General features: G+C 57.5%; 4 protein-coding genes across 4 annotated transcripts; 3 read left to right on the top strand and 1 right to left on the bottom strand.

The window, feature by feature from the left end:
- Positions 1-2,091: 2,091 nt before the first annotated feature.
- On the top strand, positions 2,092-3,673 carry GGS23DRAFT_499096 (uncharacterized protein). Its single transcript, XM_051514461.1, has one exon. The coding sequence runs from the start codon at positions 2,216-2,218 to the stop codon at positions 3,053-3,055; it is 840 nt and encodes a 279-aa protein (XP_051373137.1). The 5' UTR covers positions 2,092-2,215; the 3' UTR covers positions 3,056-3,673.
- A 4,759-nt stretch (positions 3,674-8,432) lies between these two features.
- GGS23DRAFT_604622 (S-adenosyl-L-methionine-dependent methyltransferase) lies at positions 8,433-9,874 on the top strand (the record flags this gene model as incomplete). Its single annotated transcript, XM_051519626.1, has 4 exons — positions 8,433-8,469; positions 8,575-8,826; positions 8,989-9,193; positions 9,361-9,874. The coding sequence occupies 4 exons, from the start codon at positions 8,433-8,435 to the stop codon at positions 9,872-9,874; spliced, it is 1,008 nt and encodes a 335-aa protein (XP_051373136.1).
- Positions 9,875-16,421: 6,547 nt separating this feature from the next.
- Positions 16,422-17,844, top strand: GGS23DRAFT_498843 (uncharacterized protein). Its single transcript, XM_051514459.1, has 3 exons — positions 16,422-16,767; positions 16,884-17,222; positions 17,385-17,844. The coding sequence occupies exons 1-3, from the start codon at positions 16,629-16,631 to the stop codon at positions 17,624-17,626; spliced, it is 720 nt and encodes a 239-aa protein (XP_051373135.1). The 5' UTR covers positions 16,422-16,628; the 3' UTR covers positions 17,627-17,844.
- Positions 17,845-18,525: 681 nt separating this feature from the next.
- On the bottom strand, positions 18,526-19,918 carry GGS23DRAFT_498854 (NAD(P)-binding protein). Its single transcript, XM_051514460.1, has 2 exons — positions 18,601-19,918; positions 18,526-18,546 (listed from the first exon to the last, which is right to left on the bottom strand). Exon 1 carries the CDS (start codon positions 19,737-19,739, stop codon positions 18,801-18,803), a length of 939 nt encoding a protein of 312 aa, XP_051373134.1. The 5' UTR covers positions 19,740-19,918; the 3' UTR covers positions 18,526-18,546; positions 18,601-18,800.
- Between the last annotated feature and the right edge of the window lie 2,495 nt (positions 19,919-22,413).

Genomic DNA, 22,413 nt, shown 5'->3' with positions numbered 1-22,413 from the left:
TATCGTAAGCTCGTAAGTAAACGTTAATTAAAATCTTATTTAAGGAAAATTCGGAAGTATTAATCGTTATAGCGAAATAAGTAATCGATTATTTAGTACTAGATACGAAAGTAAAGTACCGGTATAGAAATATAAAGGAAGTATAATCGTAAGATCTAAGAAATAAATAAATATATTACTTACTTACGTTAGAATAACCTAAGTAATAATAACTCCTTAGAAGTACCCCGGGCTTATAACTATTATATAACTAGCGAGAGCTAAGCTAGGGTTAATAGGTTATTCGTAAAGGAAGTAATGGAATAAAGGTAAGAAGGTATATATTAACTAACTAAAAAAGAAGGAAAGCTATTAGAGAGTATAGAGCGATCTATAGGTATATATAGTAGTACTTAACTAGCTTAGGTAAGCTAGGTGGTTCCTACTAGGGGTGCATGCCTACGTGACAGGAGTCAAGCTGGAAAGTCTCGAAAAGTCTCGGCTAGACAATGATGCTTACGTCACCCTACTACGCGGTGGATCTAGAAATAATGCTGGGTATCTCGTCTTGGATGTGAACGAGACGGAATTTGAGAGCCTTTTACCTATTCCTCTAGATCCTCGAGCCACTCGCCTCTTAAGCAGCGGCCCTCCTCCAGTCCCCCCTCGCAGAAGTAGCTACCCGGGTTTGGGCCGCCGGTCGTACGATGGTACCATCTTCGAGAACCGTGGTATTCTCCGGGACAAAAATCCCTCGCTAGATTCTCCCGCTTCTCTTCAGTTAACCTCTGCTCCTCAAACGAGCATTCGAAGTTCTGAGTCGCTAAGTTCCTTAAGGAGACTCTTCTCTAGCACCGGATGGCTTGAGAGCTACCTCCGGGTCACTGGAGACTTGAGGCTCAGCGGGGTATCTGAGGGTACTGAACAGACCATCCATTATCAACATGCCGATATACAGACTGAGCACGATAACATTTTCAACAACCGCGCAACCGATAGCCCAGGGTCTTCGATTGGCAGAGGTCTGCCCACGAGTGTACATCGACGACAAGTGGTACCTGGGGATGACGAACGGAGAGACTCTAGCAACGCGAGAGCATCCGATGGTTTTTATACTAAAACCCACAGTGATGATCAATTGGATCAACCATCGCCATTGGATATATGGCTGCGAAGCCAGGACTTGCGGCCAACTTCAGGCTCGTCCGGAAGGCGACCCGGGGATATGGCCCCAGAAATGACTTCCGAGGGTGGTTGTGTAGACCAACTATGTCTGCGTCAGGATGTCGATGGAAACCGGGTATACGTTGATGGCGCACACATTTCTCCCGAGGCCTTGTCTGTGACTCAACTTAACTCTCGTAACCCACCCACTCCGCCTCGTACATCTCACGACAGGGGGCGAGATCCCGTTGATCTGTCGGAACCTGGGTTCGGTGAGACCTTCCAGCCCCCCCATGCCACCCTCGCCCACCGCACGCCTGGCACAGGGCAAATTATTCACCATGTTGCAGCGAATGGGAAGGGTTTGGACGGCTCGCCAGGAGAGCAGAGCGCTATCACACCGCTTCCGAATTTGAACCGTAAGTTCTCCTATCCACCTGAAACGCTATTACATCTAACTGTTGCGTTAGATCCTTTATCCCTTAGTCGTACTACCGAAAAGTCGGGCGCCAGCTCGTACAAAATTGCCTTTGAGGAAACCCCAGCACCGGCAGCCACCATGTGGAACCCCCAGCGCCCGCGTTGCCGTACAGTTGAGACGGACTCGGTGGCAGTTTCGGACACGCCAAGCTTCAGAGAACGAGAAATAGAACTTGAGTCTGTTGAAAAGCGATTCAAGCAGGCCAAGCCTCATAACAAATATTCAATCCTGGTAGTCAGCAAACCCCGGGAGGAGTCCAACGAGCAGCGAACTTCGATGATCCATAGGTATTCCCTCCTCGCTAGATTGCATTTGACAATTCCTAAAAGAGCAAAGGGTGTAGAAAGAGACTTGCAAAGGGATACCATCCATAGCCGCAAGCGACGTTGCTCGGAAAACGGGGCCACCGCAGCTGGTTGTTTCGACCAGCATGAGCTTAAACAAGACGACCTAGGCGAGCCGCAAAAGACATCACCTGATGCGGGCTAGAAGCCGCAATGTCCCCGTGGCAGTACGGCATTGCCGCTACAGAGGATTGGAGCAGAGGGCCAACGAGGTCGTAAACGGGGGGAGCCACCTGCGAAGGGCCGGATGGACCTCGTTAGCTTCCAAACGGACCGAGAGACACGCCATCTCACATCCGATCAGGGACTCGCTGGGAATAAGATGGCTGAATTGAACTGTAATACCGTCATTAGGGCATCTGTCTCAAAGCCAAGGGAGTATGGATCTCTTCTCAAACAGACGTACCCCCGATCGAATAAAGGCGACCAACAGTCTAATATACCGAGTATCGTTTTAAGGGGGTGGGTCAATCTAATGAGCAGCGACGACATCAAGCCCAAGCCCGAGGAGGAGAGAAATGCAGACGCTCGACGCCACAGCTTGCTTAGGCCCCGGACTCCTCCGGCGTCATGGGCAAAATGGCCATCGCATACACGTCCAGAGAGGACAGGAAAGGCAGGGGAGGAGGGCGAAATAATCTCAAAGGACTTTGTAAGTAGGGCGCCACTTCGAGGTAGTGATATGGGTCGGCGGAGGGGTATTGGGCTACCGGAGACCTACGCTCCCCTGAAGCCTCCGAGTGTATCCGCTCAGATTATCAAGGCCGTGGAAGATGGTTCAGACGGCGTGATATCTGGAAAGTACGGCCCGCTGGGCCTCAGTATGAGCGTCTCTTCGAGACCACACCGTGGTCGTGAGAAGTCGGACTGGGATTTTGAATACCTCGGCCTCGAAATTCCTACAATATGGAGTGAATACGAGGAACTGCGAACACGCACACAGCAGGCTAGTACTGTGAAACACGGGCACCTGCTAACAGGAGACCCAACATCTCGGCGGAGTTCCGAAAATACGATCCAACATGGCGGTCCGGGCGGAACCCAGGAAGATGAGAACGAGATCGCCATTACCGACCCCCTCGCATAGTCTCTGGGGGGATCCATTCATTTCGAGACGTTCCGGTCTCGTATACTCAAACTAGTGGTGGGATTAAGCATTCGTAAAAGGCGAGGGCGGGCACGGGGAAGGTGGCTAGTAGGTGACGGGGCATTGTATCCCGTAGTTGGAAACATCTTTGCGAACAGATACGCTCGAAATGGGGGCCCATCGAGTTCGTTTGAGCAGGGAAACAGCCGATTTTGCGGTCAATATCGATGGAGCAGCCTTCCTAACCCCCAAGGCGTCTAGACAGTATCGAGACACCCTATTTGGGTCCAGCCGACGGGACCTGCCTTAGGCGGGCGGGAATATGGCAAACGGCAGATGATGCCCTATGAAGCCCGGTGCCCCGGACACGATATCGATTTGATGAATACGAGAGTGCCTGTTTGATCGGATCTAGGTCAGATTCGTGTTGGGGTTATACGGAGGGCGACGGAGGTGTTCTTGCTAGTAGGTTGTCGGACAGTGGATAGGCGTCTACATCCACCAGGGGACTCTTATTGGCATGCCCTTGCGTTTGGAGGCAATAGTTTAGCGTTCACATGCCTATACCCAGGGTTGCAAAAAAAAGTTTTTATTAAGCAATTTCGAACTTAACTTAAACTTAACTTAAAAAAAAAGTTTTCTAGAAAAAAACCTTAACTTAAACTTTTTTAAGAAAAACTTAAACTTAACTTAAAAACTTAAACTTTTTTTTGCAACCCTGCCTATACCTACCAAAAGAACATCTGTACCTGTCCTTCCCACCCACGGGGCCCACGCCCTCCTGCCCAGAGGTTCACGCGTGGATATCTTTCTACGAAGAGAAGCCTTGCTATTCACACACACACACACACACATGAACATGTACGCAGATATCACCCACTCACTCACCAGGCCCGAGGAAATTGCGGAGCTATATCCGCGCGTTATGACGGCAAAGGATTGCCCCAACGGCCGAGCCAGAATATCGGGCCTATACGGATCTTACGACATGTCTCGGGGAGGGGAAAGTTACCCAGGTGGTAGGTCGGTGGGGGCATCTATCGGCCGGGGCGGGGCGGGCTGGGCGGTACGGAGACAAGGAAGGTCGAGGCCGGCGGGAATACGGGGAATAGGGGGTGTCGCTGTTTGTTTTTTTTCTTCCGCGAGGGGGGGGAGAGGGGTTTCGACATCGTCAGCTGCACGCGGACGCAGGCGTGCCAGTACGTCATCACACATGGGAGCGCGCCTCCTTCCCCCCTCCCTTCCCCGGGTCGCCAGTCCGCCGCCGCGGGTGCTGCGACGTGGGGGGGTGGCGGGGAGGAGAGGTGATCGGCAAGGCCGGCGAGTCCGATGTGGATGCTTGTGCAGCGGTCCAACGGTCTCGCCTGGTCTTGCAAGGCCGGCGGGCTGCGAGGTCCCGGGGGGTGCGAGGGAGCATTGGCTGCTGCGAGATTGCGTATGAGAGAGGAGAGAGAGGGAGGGGGGGGGTTGGCAGGCAAGATGGGCGTGGGGATCGTGGCGAACCAGCGCGGCGAGCCAGGAGGAGCTGGTCACGCGGAGCGTCTTCGGGCTGGTTTCCCCGCGCAGGTTGGGCGCACCGTCGGAGTCTGGCTTTCTGCCTTCGGAGAGCTGCTTTTGAGTTCGTATTCGGTGAGAGGGTTGCGAGGGACTGGGTAGTTGAGATGGGGGGGTCGGGGTTCATGTGGTGTGTGTGTGTGCGTGTGTGTGTGCGTGCGGGCTTCTGGCTATTGCCTGCTGTTGGGGCGGAGGATCTCGGATGTTGGTCGGACAGCATAACGACAGAAGAGGAGGCGGGAGAGAAGGTGGTGGTTGCTACAGGTAATATATCACCTAAGTCGGACTGGTCATTCCACGAGACGGCGAATAGACGAGACGGGCCTATAAATAGACGACGCGCCTACATGCTCCGTGCATACCCCTACACCACCCTGTTGGGTATGTAGGTATGGATGTGTAGATGCGATGGGCATGTAGGCAATAAGATCTGATCCCTATGAGTATAGCTTGGGACACGTAGGAGGCTGGCACCGAGGGAGATGATCACATATGCACACCCATCCGTATGCTGTCCCCGTACGCATCCAGCAGCATGCAGCTGGGAGGGAAGTGCTCCCGCCACCCCCTCCCCCCCCTCGGGCAGGTAGGGATCTTCGATGAGGCTTACGCCGAGATGGCAAACCGTGATCATGACTGGCCTCTCGTTATCGTAGCGGAGGACCAACTGCGTACGTAGCAGATCGCCCACCCCGTGCCACGCTGTTTGGGTAGAGAGAGCCTCAGACAGGTAGGTAGGTTCTTCCTCCCGACCTGGCTCTATCGCAGGGACCATATCGTGGTACCTAAGTACCCGGCGGGTAACTTGGCACCTGATGTCCGGAATCTGGACGTGTCGAATGGGTCGAGGCACGGGGCTTGGGTATGGGACGTATGAGTAAAGCTGAGGTGGGAGGTAGGTAAGGTAAGGTAGGCAAGGTGAGACAGGGAGGTGTGCTCGGTATGCGGCGCGCTCTCGCGTGCCTGGACCCGACGAGGAGGTAACGGGTCTTCGACCTGGAACACGGCGAGCCGCTAAGGCGGGTTGGGTTCTGTCGCACGCGAAACCGTGGAGCAGGCTGCCGCTGTCTTACCTACCTACTAGTAGGGCGACGTGTCTCGCGTCGGTCGTCTCGCGGCTTGCGCGGGCTTGCATTAGGCTACCCAGGTTGCTCGAGGCAGCCCGAGAGGAGGTGGTACGCGCAGATTAGGCATGTCTAGGCGGGGGATAGCACCTTAGGTACCTAGTAGGTACTATAGCATTGGCCATAGAGCGTTAGCAGAGAGCGTTATAGCATGTGAATAGGCACTAACCTTACCCAACTAGCACCAGGCAGGTAAGCACCAGGCAGGTAAGCGTTAGTGTGGAGAGGGGAGGTCTCCTCGCTGGCGTGGCGTGATGAGCGGCAGGGCAGCTGGCCAATCCGGACGCCGTCGAGACGCCTCGTTGTCGCATCATGACTTAGCTGCTCTCTCTGTCTCGCTCTCCGCCTGTCTCTCTCTCTCTCTTTCTGTCTTGCCTAGGGAAAGGGGGGCGTAAGCTGTGCTTTTCGCATAAGCGGCCGAGTAGTTAGTTGGTTTGGAGTTTCGCTAGCAGAGCAGCCCACGTGAACAGAAACATGCTTCTGTGAGTAGATGGCGCTGGCTAGCTGACGACGGCGCTGGCTGACGACGGCGGTCGATGTTCGGCCATCCCCACCGGGAGACGAAGAGGTGATTGCCTACCTGGGATGAGATACTACCTTGATCAGATACCCCTACCTACCTAAGATAGGTAATACTGCTTACCTGCCCGCAGGTGGGTGCTCACCTTGGGCTCTCTGCCAAGACCACCTTCATAAAATCTCTTTGCTAACGAGGAGATAGATAGGTAATAGGTAGTGAGATTAGGAGTGGGTAGGGGGATGATAGGCCGGATCAGCTTGTGGCTTGGCTGGCCTAGGCCGCTGACCGGCCGCGCACCTCCCCAGGTAGGCAATAACAGGAAGGGAAGCGCATATGAGCACTCATACAGACGCTTAGCATGACGGTGTTCGCAACGCAGGTTTTCAACGTTTCAACGCGTCGACATACGACATAACGGGATCTGCTTGCACGGTACCGAGACATCTTCGGACCGACTGTCGCTTTACTGTGTGGTCTGGTCCTTTGTAAGGATCCTCGTCGCGCATATGTAGCGGCAGAGGGCTAGCCCGATCTGCCCAAGCCGCACTATTTGCTGCTGCTGCTGCTGTCACGTCCGTAGCATAGAGAGAGATTAGGCGGGCGAGGCCGGGTCTGTACATAGATACCTACCTACCTAGGTACCTACCTAAGGTACCTAAAGAGGCAATATACCTAGGAGGTACATGCAGCACGAGGAAGGCAGGTAGCGATGGCGCCGGAGGGCCAAGGCAAAGAGGAGGAATTGACTGACCAGACAGACTTGACACATCATGATTAGGTAGGTACCTAGGTAGATCAGGTAGGCACGCAAAGTACCCACGTCATGCCGGCAGCAGGGCCGCACAAGTACCCACTTGCCTGAGGTCCCTACGGCGAGTACCTGCTTACCTCCTGTAGGGGTACCTCGGGACGGTACACATAGGTACTCATAGGAGAAGGCAACTGGAAGGCAGACGCCGACCTATCACACTCCTACCGCCATGCATGGTGTGTGATTCCCGCGTTGACGATTCTACTCATATTCCATCCCTGGCCGAGCGAATGCAAAGCCCGCCGTCTACCTTGGCTGGGTCGCATCCTGATCCGGGTCCGTTGCCTGGATGGGACTTGGCCGCAGCAGACGGACACCACCAGTTCCCTCTTCGGATTCCCCTATCGCCATCCCCTACGTCTGCGGCACGACGCGGCGATGCTCTCGACGTTAGAGGCAGAGCCAGGTCCTGGGCCCTGTACTGCCATGGTACCGCGTGCTGCGCCTGTGGCGTCGCCGACCGACCCTGCTAAGCTCGTTCCGGGGCTGGCGACGGATTCTCACCACAACGTCGCCGAACTGCCACCTGGGTACGACGTGACGTGCGCCTATGTCGACAGCAGCTAACGGGGCCCGGTCGTCGGGTATTACAGGTTGGCATACCTACCTACTATGCCTTGCGGTGGCGCCAGGCGAGATGAACCGTCCCCCAGCCAAGTTCGGTCGGTGCCGCTCTGACCGGCTAGAATGGCGCTTGTCCTGCGCTGTCGACAGTCAGTTCCAAGTTGCTGGGTCGGCCAGGTCAGCGCGTTCCCGTTCTTGGGGTCCCCCGACTTGCGCTGCCTCTCGTTTCCTGCTAAGGTCGACTTGCATCCCACCGAAGGTCTCGACGCCCCCCGGCTGCATCCAAGCGGGGATCCTCGTCCTCATGACCAATCGCTCGCCCGTCTCTATATTGGTAGCCAGACTGGCGGGGCTTTTCTCCGTTGCGCTGGGAACCCATCGTGATCGCTCGCCGTGCGCAACTTGCGAGTCGAAATCGATCACCACCGCTACCACCACTTCCCGTACTCCTCGCTACCACCACCACCGCCGTCATCTACATCCCGACCCTGCTAGCATTGCCGCTATTGCCACATATCGCCATAGATCTACCCTGCCCTTTGTCTCGTGCAACGGAATCGCTTAGCCGGCCAAACGGCCCCCTCCCCCTAGTCCGAGTCCGCATACGCACGCACCCAGGCCCTCGCTCGCTCGCACACACGCGCACACCTACCCTCTACCCTTCCTCGCTTCCTCGCCCACCAAATCTCCCCACCCCCCCCGCCGCCCGTCTCCCGGGGAGAAGAGGGAAATAAGAAGTGCTTAATGCTCCTTCGTTCTCGAAACTGCAACGTAGCCGCCCCGAGGTAACCGCACGTCGGGCCAATGGCCGAGCCATCAGAATCGTACTCGTGCCCTTCAGGTAAGCCGTCGCCTGCGAGGAGCGCAGAAAAAGGGGACGTCCGGACCGATGCCGACTCGGCGCTGTCGGTATCAGCTGACGAAGACGGCTACGACGCCTTCTCAGGCACGTTCTCCGCCGACTCTATGTCGATGTCTGAGGACGTGCGCGACTACGTCTTCGAGAACTCGCGCCGCTACCACAAGTACAATGAGGGACGCTATCACTTTCCCAACGACGACGCCGAGCAGGAGCGCGAGGACCTGCAGCACGCCATGGCCATGCTGCTCTGCGACGGCAAGCTGCATTACGCTCCCCTCAAGAATCCCCGGTCCATCCTCGACGTTGGCACCGGAACCGGCATCTGGGCTATAGAGAGTAAGCGAAGAATCTCCCACCCCCCTTCCTGTCCTGTCGATCCAAGATTTCCTTTTTTTTTTCTTGTTGCCTCTCTCCGTTCCCGACGCAGACCCCACGCGGGGAGATTTCGGTATGGTTATTAACGAGTCCCGCTTTGGCCCGCGCCCGCGCGCCGTGCAGTGGGTGACATGTATCCCAACGCAGAAGTGCTAGGCGTAGATCTCAGCCCGATACAACCCCTGTGGGTGCCCGAGAACGTGCAATTTCTCGTCGACAACGTGGAGGAGGAGTGGCTCCAGCCGCCGAACTCGTTGGATTATATCCACGCGCGGCAGATGGCGCCGACGATTCGGGACTGGCCCGGAGTTATCGCCGAAGCGTATAAGTGAGGTTTTCTCTTAGTCCCCCCCCCCCCTCTCCCACTGGCGTCTCCTTTCCCCCGGCCCCCCGGGTTACCGGCGGGGTGGGGACGTTTGTCACCGGGAAACCCGCCGATCCACCGATACGAGAATGCTAACCAGGGGAGGGGCGTCCGGACCCCTCGCGGAGCAGGGCGTTGAAGCCAGGCGGATGGCTCGAGCTGCAGGACCTGAAGTGCGTGACGATGTGCGACGACGGCACGATGGCGGAGGACGACATCTGCGCCCTGTACGCGCGGACCCTGACGGCGGCGTTAGGGCAGCTGGGGATCCGCAGCCACGACGTGTCGCGGTACGCCGAGTTCCTGCGGGACGCGGGGTTCGTGAACGTGGAGGAGAAGATGCTGAAGGTGCCGATCGGGACGTGGCCGCGCGACCCGCAACAGGCGAAAGTAGGCCTGTTCAGCCAGCACATGATCTACGACGGCCTGCACGGCTTCAGCATCCGTCCCTTCACCCACGGCCTCGGCTGGACCCCCGAAGAGGTCGAGGTCTTCCTCGTCGACGTCCGAAAGGCCCTGCTCAGCTCCGCCGCGCACATCTACCTCCCTTTCTACTTCGTCTACGGCCAGAAGCCTCCCGCAGATGCTGCTGCGACCGCCGCCGTGGCAAACAACGCGACCTCGACGACCACGGCGAATCCTTGACGCCGACGCTAGCGCTGACGCAAGGCGACGCGTGCAGGGTGGAGGGAAGGGCGCGAAGGGAGCGGAGTTGGAAGGAGAAAGAGGGGGAGCGATGGTAGGGCGAGAAGACAGATTGGGGTTGGATGGGGATGGGAAAAAATGCGGGTCGAGAATGGGGCGTTGGAAAGATTCTTCATAATTATAACGGGGACACGAGGGTAACGAGGATAGACAAGAGTGTGCGCGCGCGCGTGTGCTCGGAGGGGGGGGGAGACGGAGAGAGCGGCCGCCCGCATGGCAATCCCCCACGTGACGATGCCGCCAGCTACAGCAGGCGCAAAGCCTAGCTGACTTGCCTGGTACGCCAGGCCGTCCGGGTTCGGGTCTCCCGTCCTGTCTTGTCTCGCTTTGTTTCGCGTTGGTTTCTTTTTCTCTATCTTATTTGATACCAATCACCGCGACGGTGGCTTACCTACCTATATCTATACATCTATGCATAGACACCCATATTGCCTGTTTTTTTTTTCTCTTCTGCTTCCTTCGTTTTCCCTCTCCTACCTCTTCTCTTCCTCTTCCCCTCGTCTTCCTCGTCTTCCTCGTCCAGAGATGGAAAAAGTTTTTGTTTTTGCTTTTCCCTTTTCAACGGCAGTAGCCCGTAGCAAGTTGGCGGATCGAATTGCGTCGGGGTCTAATGCGGGCAATTCTAAGCGACTCGCCGTGTACTACTACTTACTACTACTATTATCGCTGCTGTTGGCTACGTACATACCTACTGGCTTCTTTGGTGTTTTTTTTTTTTGGGGGGGGGGGGGGAGCCGAGCAGGAGGGGGGAGGGTCGCATACTCGGGCGAGCGGTAGGTAGGTAACAAGAGGGGTTTACTCGGTACTGCTGTGTGCCGCGCCCTCGACACCGGTCCGCGCGCAGGTGCGCATACCGGTGTGGCCGTATGCATGCGACGTTGCTGACGCGAAACCGACGAGCGAGGGGAAGAGGGGAGAGGGAGGGGGGAGCGTGTCAGCATACACGCGCGCTTTTATCCTGGCCGCGGAGAGGGCCGGCGCCGAGGCGGTCGCGGTCGCGGGGGGAGCCTACCGCGGTGCTGCTGGCTGACTGGCGCCGCGTCCCGGGTGTCACAGGGCGGGCGCCGGGCCAGGGGAGACCGCCGATGTGCGGCGTGCGCTCGGCAGCACCCCCCTGGCACTCGGATCGGCTGAGGATTGAGGCGCGAGTCGACGGCTCTCGCGCGGTGGCTTGCGGTGAGGATGGGTTGTCGGACGTGTTGCGGGCGCAGCCGAGAGGAGTGTCGAGGGGGGGAAGGGAGATAGGCGCGTGTTCTCGAGGGCGGCGAGGCGGTCTGGATGAGGAGGAAGAAGGGGGAGAAGAAGAAGACGCCGTGCGGTATCGTACGTATTGTTCCCAGCCCGAACCCCGTGTCTACGCGTCTGCCTAATGGACTCGGGAGCCGCGTGGTACGGGCCAGGAAAGGGGCGGTGTCTCCCGGCTGAGAAACTCGGGCGGGGACGGCTCGGGGGGCTGCGAGGTCCGGCGGTCTCCCGGCTGGGCGGGGAGTGGTGTTTCGTGGAGGGCTCTAGAGAGGGAATATGTTGTTAGGTAGGTAGATCGCCCGCTTTGTTGGTGGAGATGGGGTTGTCTGTGTCAAGTGAAATGTGGGTAGTGTTCTCTCACTCTCTGCGTCTGTCTCTGCACACACGTATCTGCCTCTCTCTCTCTCTGTTTCCCACTCCCAATTTGGACAGTTACCACGCGATTCCCCGAAGCCGGCTGCGCCGATAACTCAGAGGCCTGCTCGACGCCCGAGAAGTTGATACACACCTGTGTCTGCAGTATAATCGGCACGACTTCCGCCCTGCATCTCCCATCCAGGCGTGCGCGCTCCTCCTCCTCCTCCTCTTCCTGTCCCGCCACGCCATCCAAAGCCCCCCAGCCCCGTCCGTCTGACACACCCGGGTCCGCCGCGTCTAGTAGGGACTCTCCGAGGACCGCGCAACAACAACAGGGAAACGGGCGCCCAGGCCGACGGCCTCAGCCGGGGAAAACGCAGCAGACTCTGGAGCACACCTCTTCGTCCTACCTCCGCCGCGCCCCCGCCCATCCCCGCCCATCCCCGCCCCGTTCCCCCAGACACATCCTCCGCCCAGCCTCCCGCGCCCTCGCGCACAAAGACTACGCGTCCGTGGCTCTCGAGCGGCACACAGCCTGCCAGCCAGGGCGCCGACGGGCAAGCCAGGCGCGAGTCCGGCCATCGAGTTGCGCCGCTAGCCGTGGCGAGCCAGCAGACAGTTGCATATCTGGCGGGAGACGGAGACGGAGAGGAGAGAGGGGGAGGGAGGGCGCGCTGAATGGCCTTCCCACAGCTCTCCCGCCTCGCCACGAGCTCCTTACTAACGGAACTTCTGAAGCTTGGCTGCGGAGGAAGGAAGGAAGAAGGGTTTGCGCGGTCTTCAGCTCTGGCACGGTCCCCCCCCCCCCCGCCTCCGCCGAGTCATGGAACACCCTACCTACGCAAGGTAGGTCTTTTTTAGTTGAAAACAAGTTTTGCTAGAACGGCGAGGGGGGGAGTAGGCGTAATGGCTCTTTGGCGGTTAGCCGGTAGCGCGCGGTATTAGTCCGGGGTGCAGATATCCGCAAACAACTAGGATTGGGTTAGGTTAGGTTGGCTTGGGGAGGCCAGTAAGGCGTCTCCTAATTACCTAGAATCCCTTGTTACTTGGGACACTAGTTCCGCTATAATCAATATTATGCCTCGTCACGGGGCAAGGTATAACTTCCCAACCGCCTCCCCCCCCCTTTTTCTCTCTCTCCCTTTCTTCTTAGGCTACTGCTTACACCAAATTGCATGGGCAGCTAGCTAGCTGTCTCCACCCAAACGTGGCGCGGGGAAGGGCCCCGGCAATGGTTGCAAAGCTGGAAATCCCAGCAATATTGTCGGATTTCCGTCCAAACATGCTGTCGTTTCGGTTAGGTTGGCTCCGACGACCACCGCTGCGGGAGCCAGGCCAAGCAGAGAGGATGGCTACCCACGTTTGAGTTTTTGCATATATACCCATAGGTATATATGTATATATATAGCCGCAGGATAGGTACTGCCGAGGAATGGCGGTTTCGAGGGGGCTTCTCGAACGTAAGGAGGGCCAGCACCTATGGTTCCCGAGGTCCAGCTGGCAAGGAAAAGACGGGGGAGTCCCGCCTCCGCACGCATAGCTGCTGGGATGCCTTGCGTTGTACCTGGCAGCCGCTCCTTGGGACTTGTCCCAGTTAGGGCTACTCACGATAAGCACATGACTCGTATTAGGCGTGGGTTAAGTGTCCAGGTTACATGCCCTTCATCTCGTCCCGTCTAGCGAGCGGCTACGGGCCCCTAACTGACGCTAACGACTCCGCATTTTCCCACTGTGGATCCGACCGCCGCTCCACCGTCCACCAACTTGCTTACCCAGCGTAGCGAGTTGCCGCCGACGAACACCGTCTAGTAGATAGATACCTATAGAGAGTCAAACGCCCGCCTAACGGCTTCTCGCTACGATGGCGAAGGAGTTTGGGATCGAGACTAGACAGGCCGACGCCAACCTAGCAGCTTGTCGCTATGCCGGGGGAGGAGGAAGCTTGGGATGCGACGGCTTTCTGGGGTATGTGGGCGAGTGCGCGCCGGCCAGCGGCCATTGGTGCGACATTCAAACGGCCGCTTTCTCACCTCCCGGTCCGCATCCAACAATGCTACGGGCGCGTATGACGTAGGCCCCGGGTGGGTGTCTGTCTATCGACGAATTCCCCTTTCCGGCAGGTTGGTTTGCCTGATGCCGCCGAGGGGAGGGGAGAGGTGCTTGGGTCTGGCGTTCCTCGCTCTGTGCCGACCTGAGTCTCCGCTCGGCTGTATGTGGGTATGTGTGTATGTAGGTAGGGTTCCCAAGCTAACTGACTAGCGCTGCGCTGCCATGGCCGACAGGTCTCGGCCGGCCGGGCCAATCGACGGTTCGGACTTGGGTCGCTATTCCACGGGAGGAGAAGGGGGGGGGGGGGGGAAGAGCGCGGCGGGTGGGTAAGCGAAGGCGTCTCGATCATACGCAGGCCATCGACGAATTGTCTCGGCCCAATCACGAGGGGGCCGACGGACTTGCTACGAGAGAAAGGCCAGAGAGCCAAAGGTGCCGTCGAGACTCGCTAATGCGCGCTCGCCTAAAGAGCTCTCGGGATCGTCGAAATAAGCAAGTGGGTTGACGAGGTCCGGGTGGTGGGCAGTTGTGTTTTTAGTCGAGTCCTTATTGGCTTCGGTAGCGGTGGGAAGAGGGCGGCAGAGGTGAGGTGACCTCAGAGAGTGGGAGGGGAGAAGTTGAAGGTGGAGGAGGGAGGAGGAGGGGGAGATCGAGAGGAGAAGGTAGGAAAGGTGATGTATGCAGGCGGTGCTTCGAGCCGGCGGGGGAGGGGAGGGGGGGCCAGCAAGTACGGGGTACGAACCGGTCTGGTCGCAGACGCACGGCGCACGGGGCAGCGGGCAATGTACAGGGTACCCGAGGCAGGCAGTGCATGCCTCTTGACGTATAGCTGCGACAGGGGCGTGAGGCCGCGAACCTGGCGCATCTCTGTGCGCAATGTAGCACCGATGCAGATGACGGCAGGGACTTGCTTGATTCGCCGTGCTTGATTTGCTGCGCGTCTGCGGAGCGGGCGTTGGCAGGTTACGTAGGGAGGTAAGGCAATGCTAGTAAGATGGTCCCGTCCGGTGAGATGAGGGGAGGTGGTCGAGGAACGAGGAGGAGAACGAGGAGAACGAGGAGGAGCCTAAGGCTTCGCTCGCTGCGTCGGCTGGGCACCTAGCCCAACCTCGAGACGGGGCCAGGCGAGCAGCGGCGGTGCTAAGGCAGGGAGGTCGGGATGGATTCTATCTAACACGACGACGGCCTCAAGCGCGGAGGGAGGACCCAAGGGGGGCGACGGAGAGCTAAGAAGAGACAAAGAAGCCAGGCGGCGAGGGTGGGTGACGGGTCTCGCACCTGGGTAGGTAACTCGGTGGGAGAGGAGGTGCCTTGGTTACGCTACAGTCGGTACCTACGGCCTACGACGGTAACTACTTACGGTACTGCCGGCGAGATCGGGTTGGCTACCCCACAAACCAGCTCCCTTGTCGTGCTGCGGGATGCGTCGCCATCCCTGGCAGCAGGTTGCAGCCCAGCGCTGCACCGTGGACCGTGCAGTGGTGGTGGCACGGCCGCTGTGCCGTTTTCTCCTCCCTTTCTCCTCCCCCGCTCTGCTCTGTCTTGTCTCTCTCTCTCGCTCCCTGGTTCTCTCTCTCTCTCTCTCGCTCTCTCGTCTCCTCTCTCTCTCTCTCTCGATGTCTCTCTCAATGTGTTCTCTCTGTGTGTTTCTGTGTGTGTTTCTCTCTCTCTCTCTCTCTCTCTAAGGTTGTATGCTCTCTCTCTCCGCCCACTTTTACTGCCTGCCTGGTAGGCACCTACCTCCTCTAGGCATCTTCGTTATCTGCCCTCTGCCCGCCGCCCGCCGCCGGCTTGCTTGCTTACTTATACATACATGCCGCTATGTGCTATACGATATGCGCTATGTGCTATGCGCATGCTACGCGCTGTACATGCCGCCAGCAGTGCTACATTGACGTCTCTCTATCTATCTCTCTCTATTCCTCTCCCCTCTCGCTACTTGCCTACCTCCTCTGTCGGCCATTCTTCTCTCTCGACCCGTTCTCCTCTCTCGACCCGTCCTCTGCTCGCACTCGCCTCGACCGCCTCCGTCACGACGGCATGGCGTGCATTGGTCTGATCCTACCTCTATACGGCGACTGCACCCGTAGCAGGCCCCTCTCTTACGTAGTCTCTCTCTCGTAGCTCGGCCAGCCGCTCTGCCGAGTCCGAGTCGCCCCCTTTCTCTCTGCTTTCCTTCCTTTGTAGGTGCCTATCTCCTAGGAGGTAGGCAAGTATGTACACACCTATGTGTAGACCCATATGCATCCCTCCTCGTCCGCCAACCAGCATCTTCGCGGCCAGACGGAGATCATCCTGTCTGCCTACCTCACGCCGACCTGCGTGCCCGCCTTGCATCCGTCGACACGGCCGTCGGTATATATAACACACTGACACTCTGTGGCATGCAGCGCACGCAGATACTCGCACATGCCTACGCACATACATACATAACATGCCTACATAACGTACGTACGCACATACGCGCGCATACACACACGTCCATTCATCCAACCACCCATCGGTCCATCCCTCGTAGGTACGCGCATTCGCCTCCTGCCACTAAGAGCCTACAGACGCCAAAATCAGGTGGCCCCATGGCCTCGTGGCCCCGTGGTCACTAGGACCTACCTCGCCTCCGCCGGTCCTCCTCGTCCTCTCTCTCTCTCTCTCTCTCGCTGACCCTTTGACCCCCTTGATCCCTCCCACCCTCTATCCCTTTCTCGTCATCCTCGCTCTCCCCGCCTTTCGGGTCCCCGCTATACCCTTCCACCCCTCCTAACCCCCGTAGTAACCCGTAATTTACACCCTCCACCCACCCACACCCACTTACACGCACCCCCCCCCCCCCCCTTCTCCTCCTCCTCCTCCTCCTACTCCTACTACTACTTTCAACTCCTCTTCTCCCCGTCAATGGCGTCCCCCCCCCCCTTAAGTCCTTAGCCCATGGCCCTTGTGAACTTCTTACCCCCACAATTTCGACGATGAAAGTTCTTGCCTTTCTCCAACTTCCATCCTCTTCGTTCTAAACCTCATTACCAACATACCTCTTCTATACCTACCAATGGCGGAAAACCAGACGGACCAGTCTCAATCTCGCCGGCGACGACGAGATGGATCGTCTGGCGCCCAGCAGCGCCTATGTTCTCACTGCGGACGGAGCTTCAAACGCTCTGAACATCTGGAGCGCCACGTCCGAACCCGTTGGTTACCCCAACCCCAACTTCGAGATGCTGCTCGATCCGCGCACCCTGCTCCACCACCATCCCTCTCCTCTTCGCAGCTGAGTGTGTCCTCAAAGACTAATTCCCGACCGCAGACACGAAGGAGAAACCCTACGTCTGCCATTGCGGGTCGGCGTATTCGCGCCGGGACCTCCTGACTCGTCACCAGCGTATCACGCATGAGACCTTGTCGCCCCGGTCGCCCGACGCCCCAGCATCCGAAGACAGTCACCAGTTGCCAGCATCCGACTCGGATCCGCCTCCGGAGGATGCTGTTCCTTCGGCGGCCGTGTCCATTTCGGACATGAGCATCGAGCACGGCCTCCCGCAGCAGCACCCGTACTCGAGCTCGGGTCACGGCTTTGTCCTTCACAACCAGCCTGCCGGCTTGGCGTACCACCCGCTCGTCTCGGGCCAAGAATTATACGGCAACGGTCAGTGTAGAGATGTCACCCGTCGCCTCGTGTGTCTTATCAATCAGCTCAACCCAGCCAGGGAGCACGACCTAGATTGCTCTGTGTCACTGTCTCATCTATTTTTTTTTTTTTTACCCCCTCTCCTCAAACGGGCCGACGTGCTGACCATCTCTTCTATAGGCCAGCAGTATGCGGGGTTCGATCAATTCCAAGAATTCAACAGTTTCGCAGAGGGGGCCAGCCTGCCGTCGGATTGGTCCTTTTTCCACGACCCGAACGGCCCGGGTCTGGAGCAGGATCTGGTAGACCCCGCCCTCCGGGGATCGATGGTCGACGCATCGTCACCGTTATCGCACGACAGCTTCGCGGCGCACGCGCACAATACTTGGATGTCTCCGGCAGCCCAGAAATGGAGCAATTAGGCGGAGCTTCGGGGTGTGGTGAGCTGCTCTCCTCTAGCGACGACCGTCCAACCCCGGTGACGCAGAATCGACGTTGAACTAACTGGGTAACGCGAACTCTTCGTCCCACAGCATCGGTGCCGCCGCCGACCGTCTAGAATCAATACACACGCATACATATCTATACATACGCATGTACATACATCTATCCATGTATGCATGGGTGCGTGTGCGCGTGTGTACAGTAAGGCACCTCCGTGGTAGATGAAGTAGCTGCCAGGCGGTAGCAGGACGACACATCTGCTCGGGCGCAGGAGGTGTGACGTTAGACAGCGCGGGAGGGAGGGTGGTTTGTCACAATTCGCTGCCTGCTCGATGTTGCGAGGTTGGAGTGGTCTGTCTGCAGGGACAGCAGATCTGGCCATCTCCCAAATCTACTCGCATCTGGTCGGAAGTGATGGTAGATATGGTTTGGTCTGACCGGGGACGGGCTCCATCTCACTTCCCACGTCTCAAACCCTCTCTCTCTCTCGTCCCCTCTCAAACCACACAATACACTCACACTCACACTCACCTCTACACACCTCTACACACTCACACATTCACATACACTCATACACTCACGCCCACACACACACACACACATACACATCATGCATACACCTACATAACACACGCACGTATACACACGCATATATGAGAGACGCACGGAGTGACCCGGAGGATATATTCCTAGATATCGCATTTGAGAGCGTCTCCGGCGCTCGCTTTCATGCGCCGTTTGGCGAAACTCGTCTTTTCGGGGGGACAGGCACTGCAAGAGATATTGGCGATATACGGGGGTCTATCACTCCTGGCGCAGATGAACAAGGACAATCCTTTATCTTCCAGGATCGGTAACTACATAGGTGGTAGTAACCATGCCATTTGTGCACCTAGCGCTTAATATGTTGTTACTACTACAGGGTCTGGATGTATTCGTTCGCCCTGCTCACCTCTTCTCCTGCTATCATAGCCGATTGAATAGTAGGTATCCGAAACGCGTGGAGCTCGGATGGAAGAAGAAAAAAAAAAGAAAAGTCATGGGTATAACCTAGCCAATGTTTCCCAAGTATGCTGGTGGTCGCCATCTTCGAACTATGAAAATCAGGACACTGCTGTCGGTGTTCGACTGTGCAAGTCGCACCGCAGTCGGTCAAGCTCGCTTCAGTGCCCTCGCAGCCGCCTCCTTTTGCTTAGCAAATTCGGTCAGCAGAAACAGGACCGCTGGTCCGGGCAGGATATCGAGGAGGGCAAAGCCCAGAGCATGCGCGAACCACGGGGCGCACTCAAGCCACCCCCTCCTGGCCGCCCGGGGCGCTCGATCGAGCATTGCTTTTGCGTACTGGCGCGAGTCGGGTGAGCCCGGGCTGAGCCATAGGGTGTTGGACTGGGAGTGTACGTCACCGGGCACGATGGCGACGCAGTCGACCTCGCTGCCGGCGGCGATCATCTCTCGCGCCACCGATGCCGTGAATGAGATGACGAAACCCTTGCAGCCGGAGTAGGGGGCGGCCCACGGGATGCCCATCCGCGAGGCCGAGCTCATGTTGAGGACCAAGGCGGGTCCATTTTCGGCAAGCCGAGGGAGCAGCACTCGTGACACGTGAGCCATGAAGCGTGCATTGATGTTGAGGGAGCGGTCCAGGTCTTCGGCGGTATAGTCGGACAAGTAGCGGAGGGTGGGCTCGTCGATGGGGAAGCCACCGACGTTGTTGACCAGGACGGTGACGGGGAGGGCGGCGATAGGGCCGAGGGCGGCCTCGATCTCGTGGGGCGTCGAGGCGATGGCGTCGAGGACGACGACTCGGACCTGGGCGGCTCGGCGCTCGGCCCTGACGAGGGCGGCGGCGGCGTCGAGCTCTGCAGGCAGGTGGCCCAGGAGCACGACATTGAACCCGCGCGCGGCGAGCTCCTGCGCGGTGCCGAGCCCAATGCCCGCGGAGGCGCCGGTGACGAGCGCCCATGCATCCTCAGTCGTGCGGTAGCGAGCGAGCGACGCCGGCGGGAGCAGGTAAAAGGACGCATAGTCGAAGAGCTTGAATGCCGCGTACGTCAGAGAGGCGGCCCCAATAAACCGAAGGGCGGCCATCATTGGGCCGCGGTCGTTGAGCGAGAAGGAGAAGGAGGGGGGGGAGAGGAAGGGGGAGGAGGGAAAGGGGGGGGGGGGTGTGGGATGGTTGGCGAAGGATTGCGATAGATGCTCTCTACTGTCCTCCTCTCTCTGTCTCTGTCTCACTCCCTCCAGAGTGTCTCTCTATTTCTCCGCCTGCTTCTCTTTTTATTTATTTATTAATTGATCATTATGAGTTTATTTCCTCGGTCGCAGTTGGACGGACTGTTGCGGATTCTCCCCACACTCATGCATACATAACACCTACACACAAATGTAGAGAGAGGGAGAGAGAGAAAGAAATAGAGGGAGGGGGAGTGCCCTCGCCCTCACTTACACATCTACCTACCTACCTGTGTATCATACAGGTACACGCAGACCCATACGCCGCATAGACATGTAGGAGGGTATACACATGCGATACATACATACCTAGGTATATAGACAGTACCTACATACGTAGATATATACACGCGCAAATAGGACGCAGAGAAGAATACAAATACGTGCATACACATAGGGGCATATGCCGGGCTATCTGTAGGTAGGTACCTAGGTAAAGGTAGGCGGGTAGATACCTAGGTAGTTAGGTCTCTGCCAACCCCTCCATTCCCCTTCCCACCGTCTTTCCTCCTCCTCCTCTGCCCCCCCTCTCTCCCCCCCATCTCTCTCTATTACATACATCTCGCTCCCACCCCGATCTGCTCGATCCGATTCGGCGGCGCGTACATTATCTCTCGCCCGACCGGCTCGGGGGATTAAGAACACCCATTCGACGCGGGCGCGCACACGGGTCGGTGAAAAAAAAAAACCAGATACACACCCACACCCATATCCACACAAGACACATGCACACGCCTGCACACACGCGGCAGAAGCAGAAGCAGAAGCAGAACGTGTGTGGATGTATGGATGTACGGATGGATGTACGCTAGGTCGTGTTCCGGTAAGCACTTTGCTTATTAGACGTCTAATCACATGTGGGATAATAAGCGGCGAGGCAAGCGGGTTAGGCCAGCGCAAAGGAAGAGAGAGAGGCTTGCGATGAGATGGGAGTAGCGTAGGATTGAATATGCAATTATATAATTGCCTGAGGTAGTTAGGCATATGCGCCCAAAGACAGCGATGATAGCCTACAATGCCTGTGTGCCGTAGGGAGGTACTTGTGTATTACCTATGCTGCACATACCTAGGTACTGGAAGCATGTCTGTATGTATGTCTGTCCGTCTGTCTGTCTGTATGGCTTGTATAGCTATATGGCTGTATGCCTCTTAATATGTGCTCGCTTATATTCAGGCATAGGTACTACGCGGGTAAGTATGTCTGGTATCTCTAGCCTATACCTCTCTCTCTGTGTGTCCACAGGCAACTTGCAGGAGATACCACCCCCAGGCAGACTTTTCCCTTAGCTGGTTCCAGCTAATACTAACCTCGCCTCAAAACACCTCACTATCGCGGCGAGCTCAGACTCCGCACTGGCTAACCCGAACTCGGGATCGCTTACGGCCTACCCCAGTTTGCTTAATAGGAGTACCCGGCCTATATCACAGCTCCTCACTCGCCTTCTCGCCCGCCTTCGCCCCGAAGAACGGGCGTGGACAGGACCGGAGCCTCGCCTGGCTTGCCCTTAAGCTAAGCGCTATAGATATCTAACCTGACGCTCTAGCCTTCTGCGTCCGCACCTACATGCTCCTACATGCCTTAGGGCACCACCTTCGCGGCGCCATCGGGGATCCCCTCCCATAGTGGCTCCCCCCCCCCCTTCCTCCTCCCCTTTCTACCTCCTCCGTCCAGCTCCCGAGCCCGATCCCGATCGAGGCCAGGAAAAAGCAGAGAGGACAGGGACGCAATTGGGCAGGGTCGGGCCAGACCGGACGCACTCATACCTACCGTACATACATATACACACACACCTACATACCTACATACCTACCTTACATGCATAACGTACGTACGGACACACATATGCATACACGGAGGCTGGTACAGTCTTGCTTTTTCTCGCCATTGTGTCTTATATACGCATACATATACATATGTACAGGTGGTGGAAGCGAGAGAGTCCGAGAGCAGAAAAAAAGAAAGAAGGAAAAGCTTAGCCGGGTTCGGCGGGGCTCTCTCGAAGCGCCCAGAAGCCAGAATCGCGGGGGAGGCGGTAGCCGAGATATCGAGATGTGAGATCGTGACCTCGCTAGTATTAATCGCGATAATACCTTAGGTACCTAATAGCAGCAAGCACGAACGGAATTTCATATCTGTTCCTTGCTTCTTCCCCTTTTTTTTTCCCTCTCACGGAACACCGCGAAGGGGAAATAGTAGGTAAGTGAAGACGAAGAAGAGAAAGGGAAGAAAAAAAGACCAGGAGACCGATAGCGAGGGCGAGTGCGGGAGCGCTGCTAGCAGGCTGCCCACACACCCGCGGACAACCTCGCGTGGCACAGCGCAGCCTCCTCCTCCTCCTCCTGCTCCTCCTCGGCCGCGCACGCGTCAGCTTTTTTTTCTTTCTTTTCGCCCACCCGCCGGCCGTGGCACAAGAGTCTAGCTTTTCGAATCGGGGTTTGGCGGCGGCGGCGGCGGCGGCGGCCTGCTGTCCCCCCCCCCCCCTTCCTGCTCCTCCTCCTCCTCCTCCTCCTTTTCCATCCCTGTCTTCGCCCG

The sequence above is a fragment of the Durotheca rogersii genome (assembly GCF_024521655.1).
Source record: "Durotheca rogersii strain YMJ 92031201 chromosome Unknown GGS23scaffold_7, whole genome shotgun sequence".
Classification (NCBI taxonomy): Eukaryota; Fungi; Ascomycota; class Sordariomycetes; order Xylariales; family Xylariaceae; genus Durotheca; species Durotheca rogersii.
Note: the sequence above shows the minus strand (reverse complement) of the source record. Positions and strands in the feature narration are given on the sequence as shown.

Excerpts from the sequence above, each read along its gene's own strand:
- GGS23DRAFT_499096 (XM_051514461.1), top strand. The coding sequence starts at position 2,216 with ATGGACCTCGTTAGCTTCCAAACGGACCGAGAGACACGCCATCTCACA.
- GGS23DRAFT_498843 (XM_051514459.1), top strand. The coding sequence starts at position 16,629 with ATGGCGGAAAACCAGACGGACCAGTCTCAATCTCGCCGGCGACGACGA. Across the intron at positions 16,768-16,883 it reads GGAGCGCCACGTCCGAACCC|ACACGAAGGAGAAACCCTAC; the intron begins GTTGGTTACCCC and ends TCCCGACCGCAG. Across the intron at positions 17,223-17,384 it reads CCAAGAATTATACGGCAACG|GCCAGCAGTATGCGGGGTTC; the intron begins GTCAGTGTAGAG and ends TCTCTTCTATAG.
- GGS23DRAFT_498854 (XM_051514460.1), bottom strand. The coding sequence starts at position 19,739 with ATGATGGCCGCCCTTCGGTTTATTGGGGCCGCCTCTCTGACGTACGCG.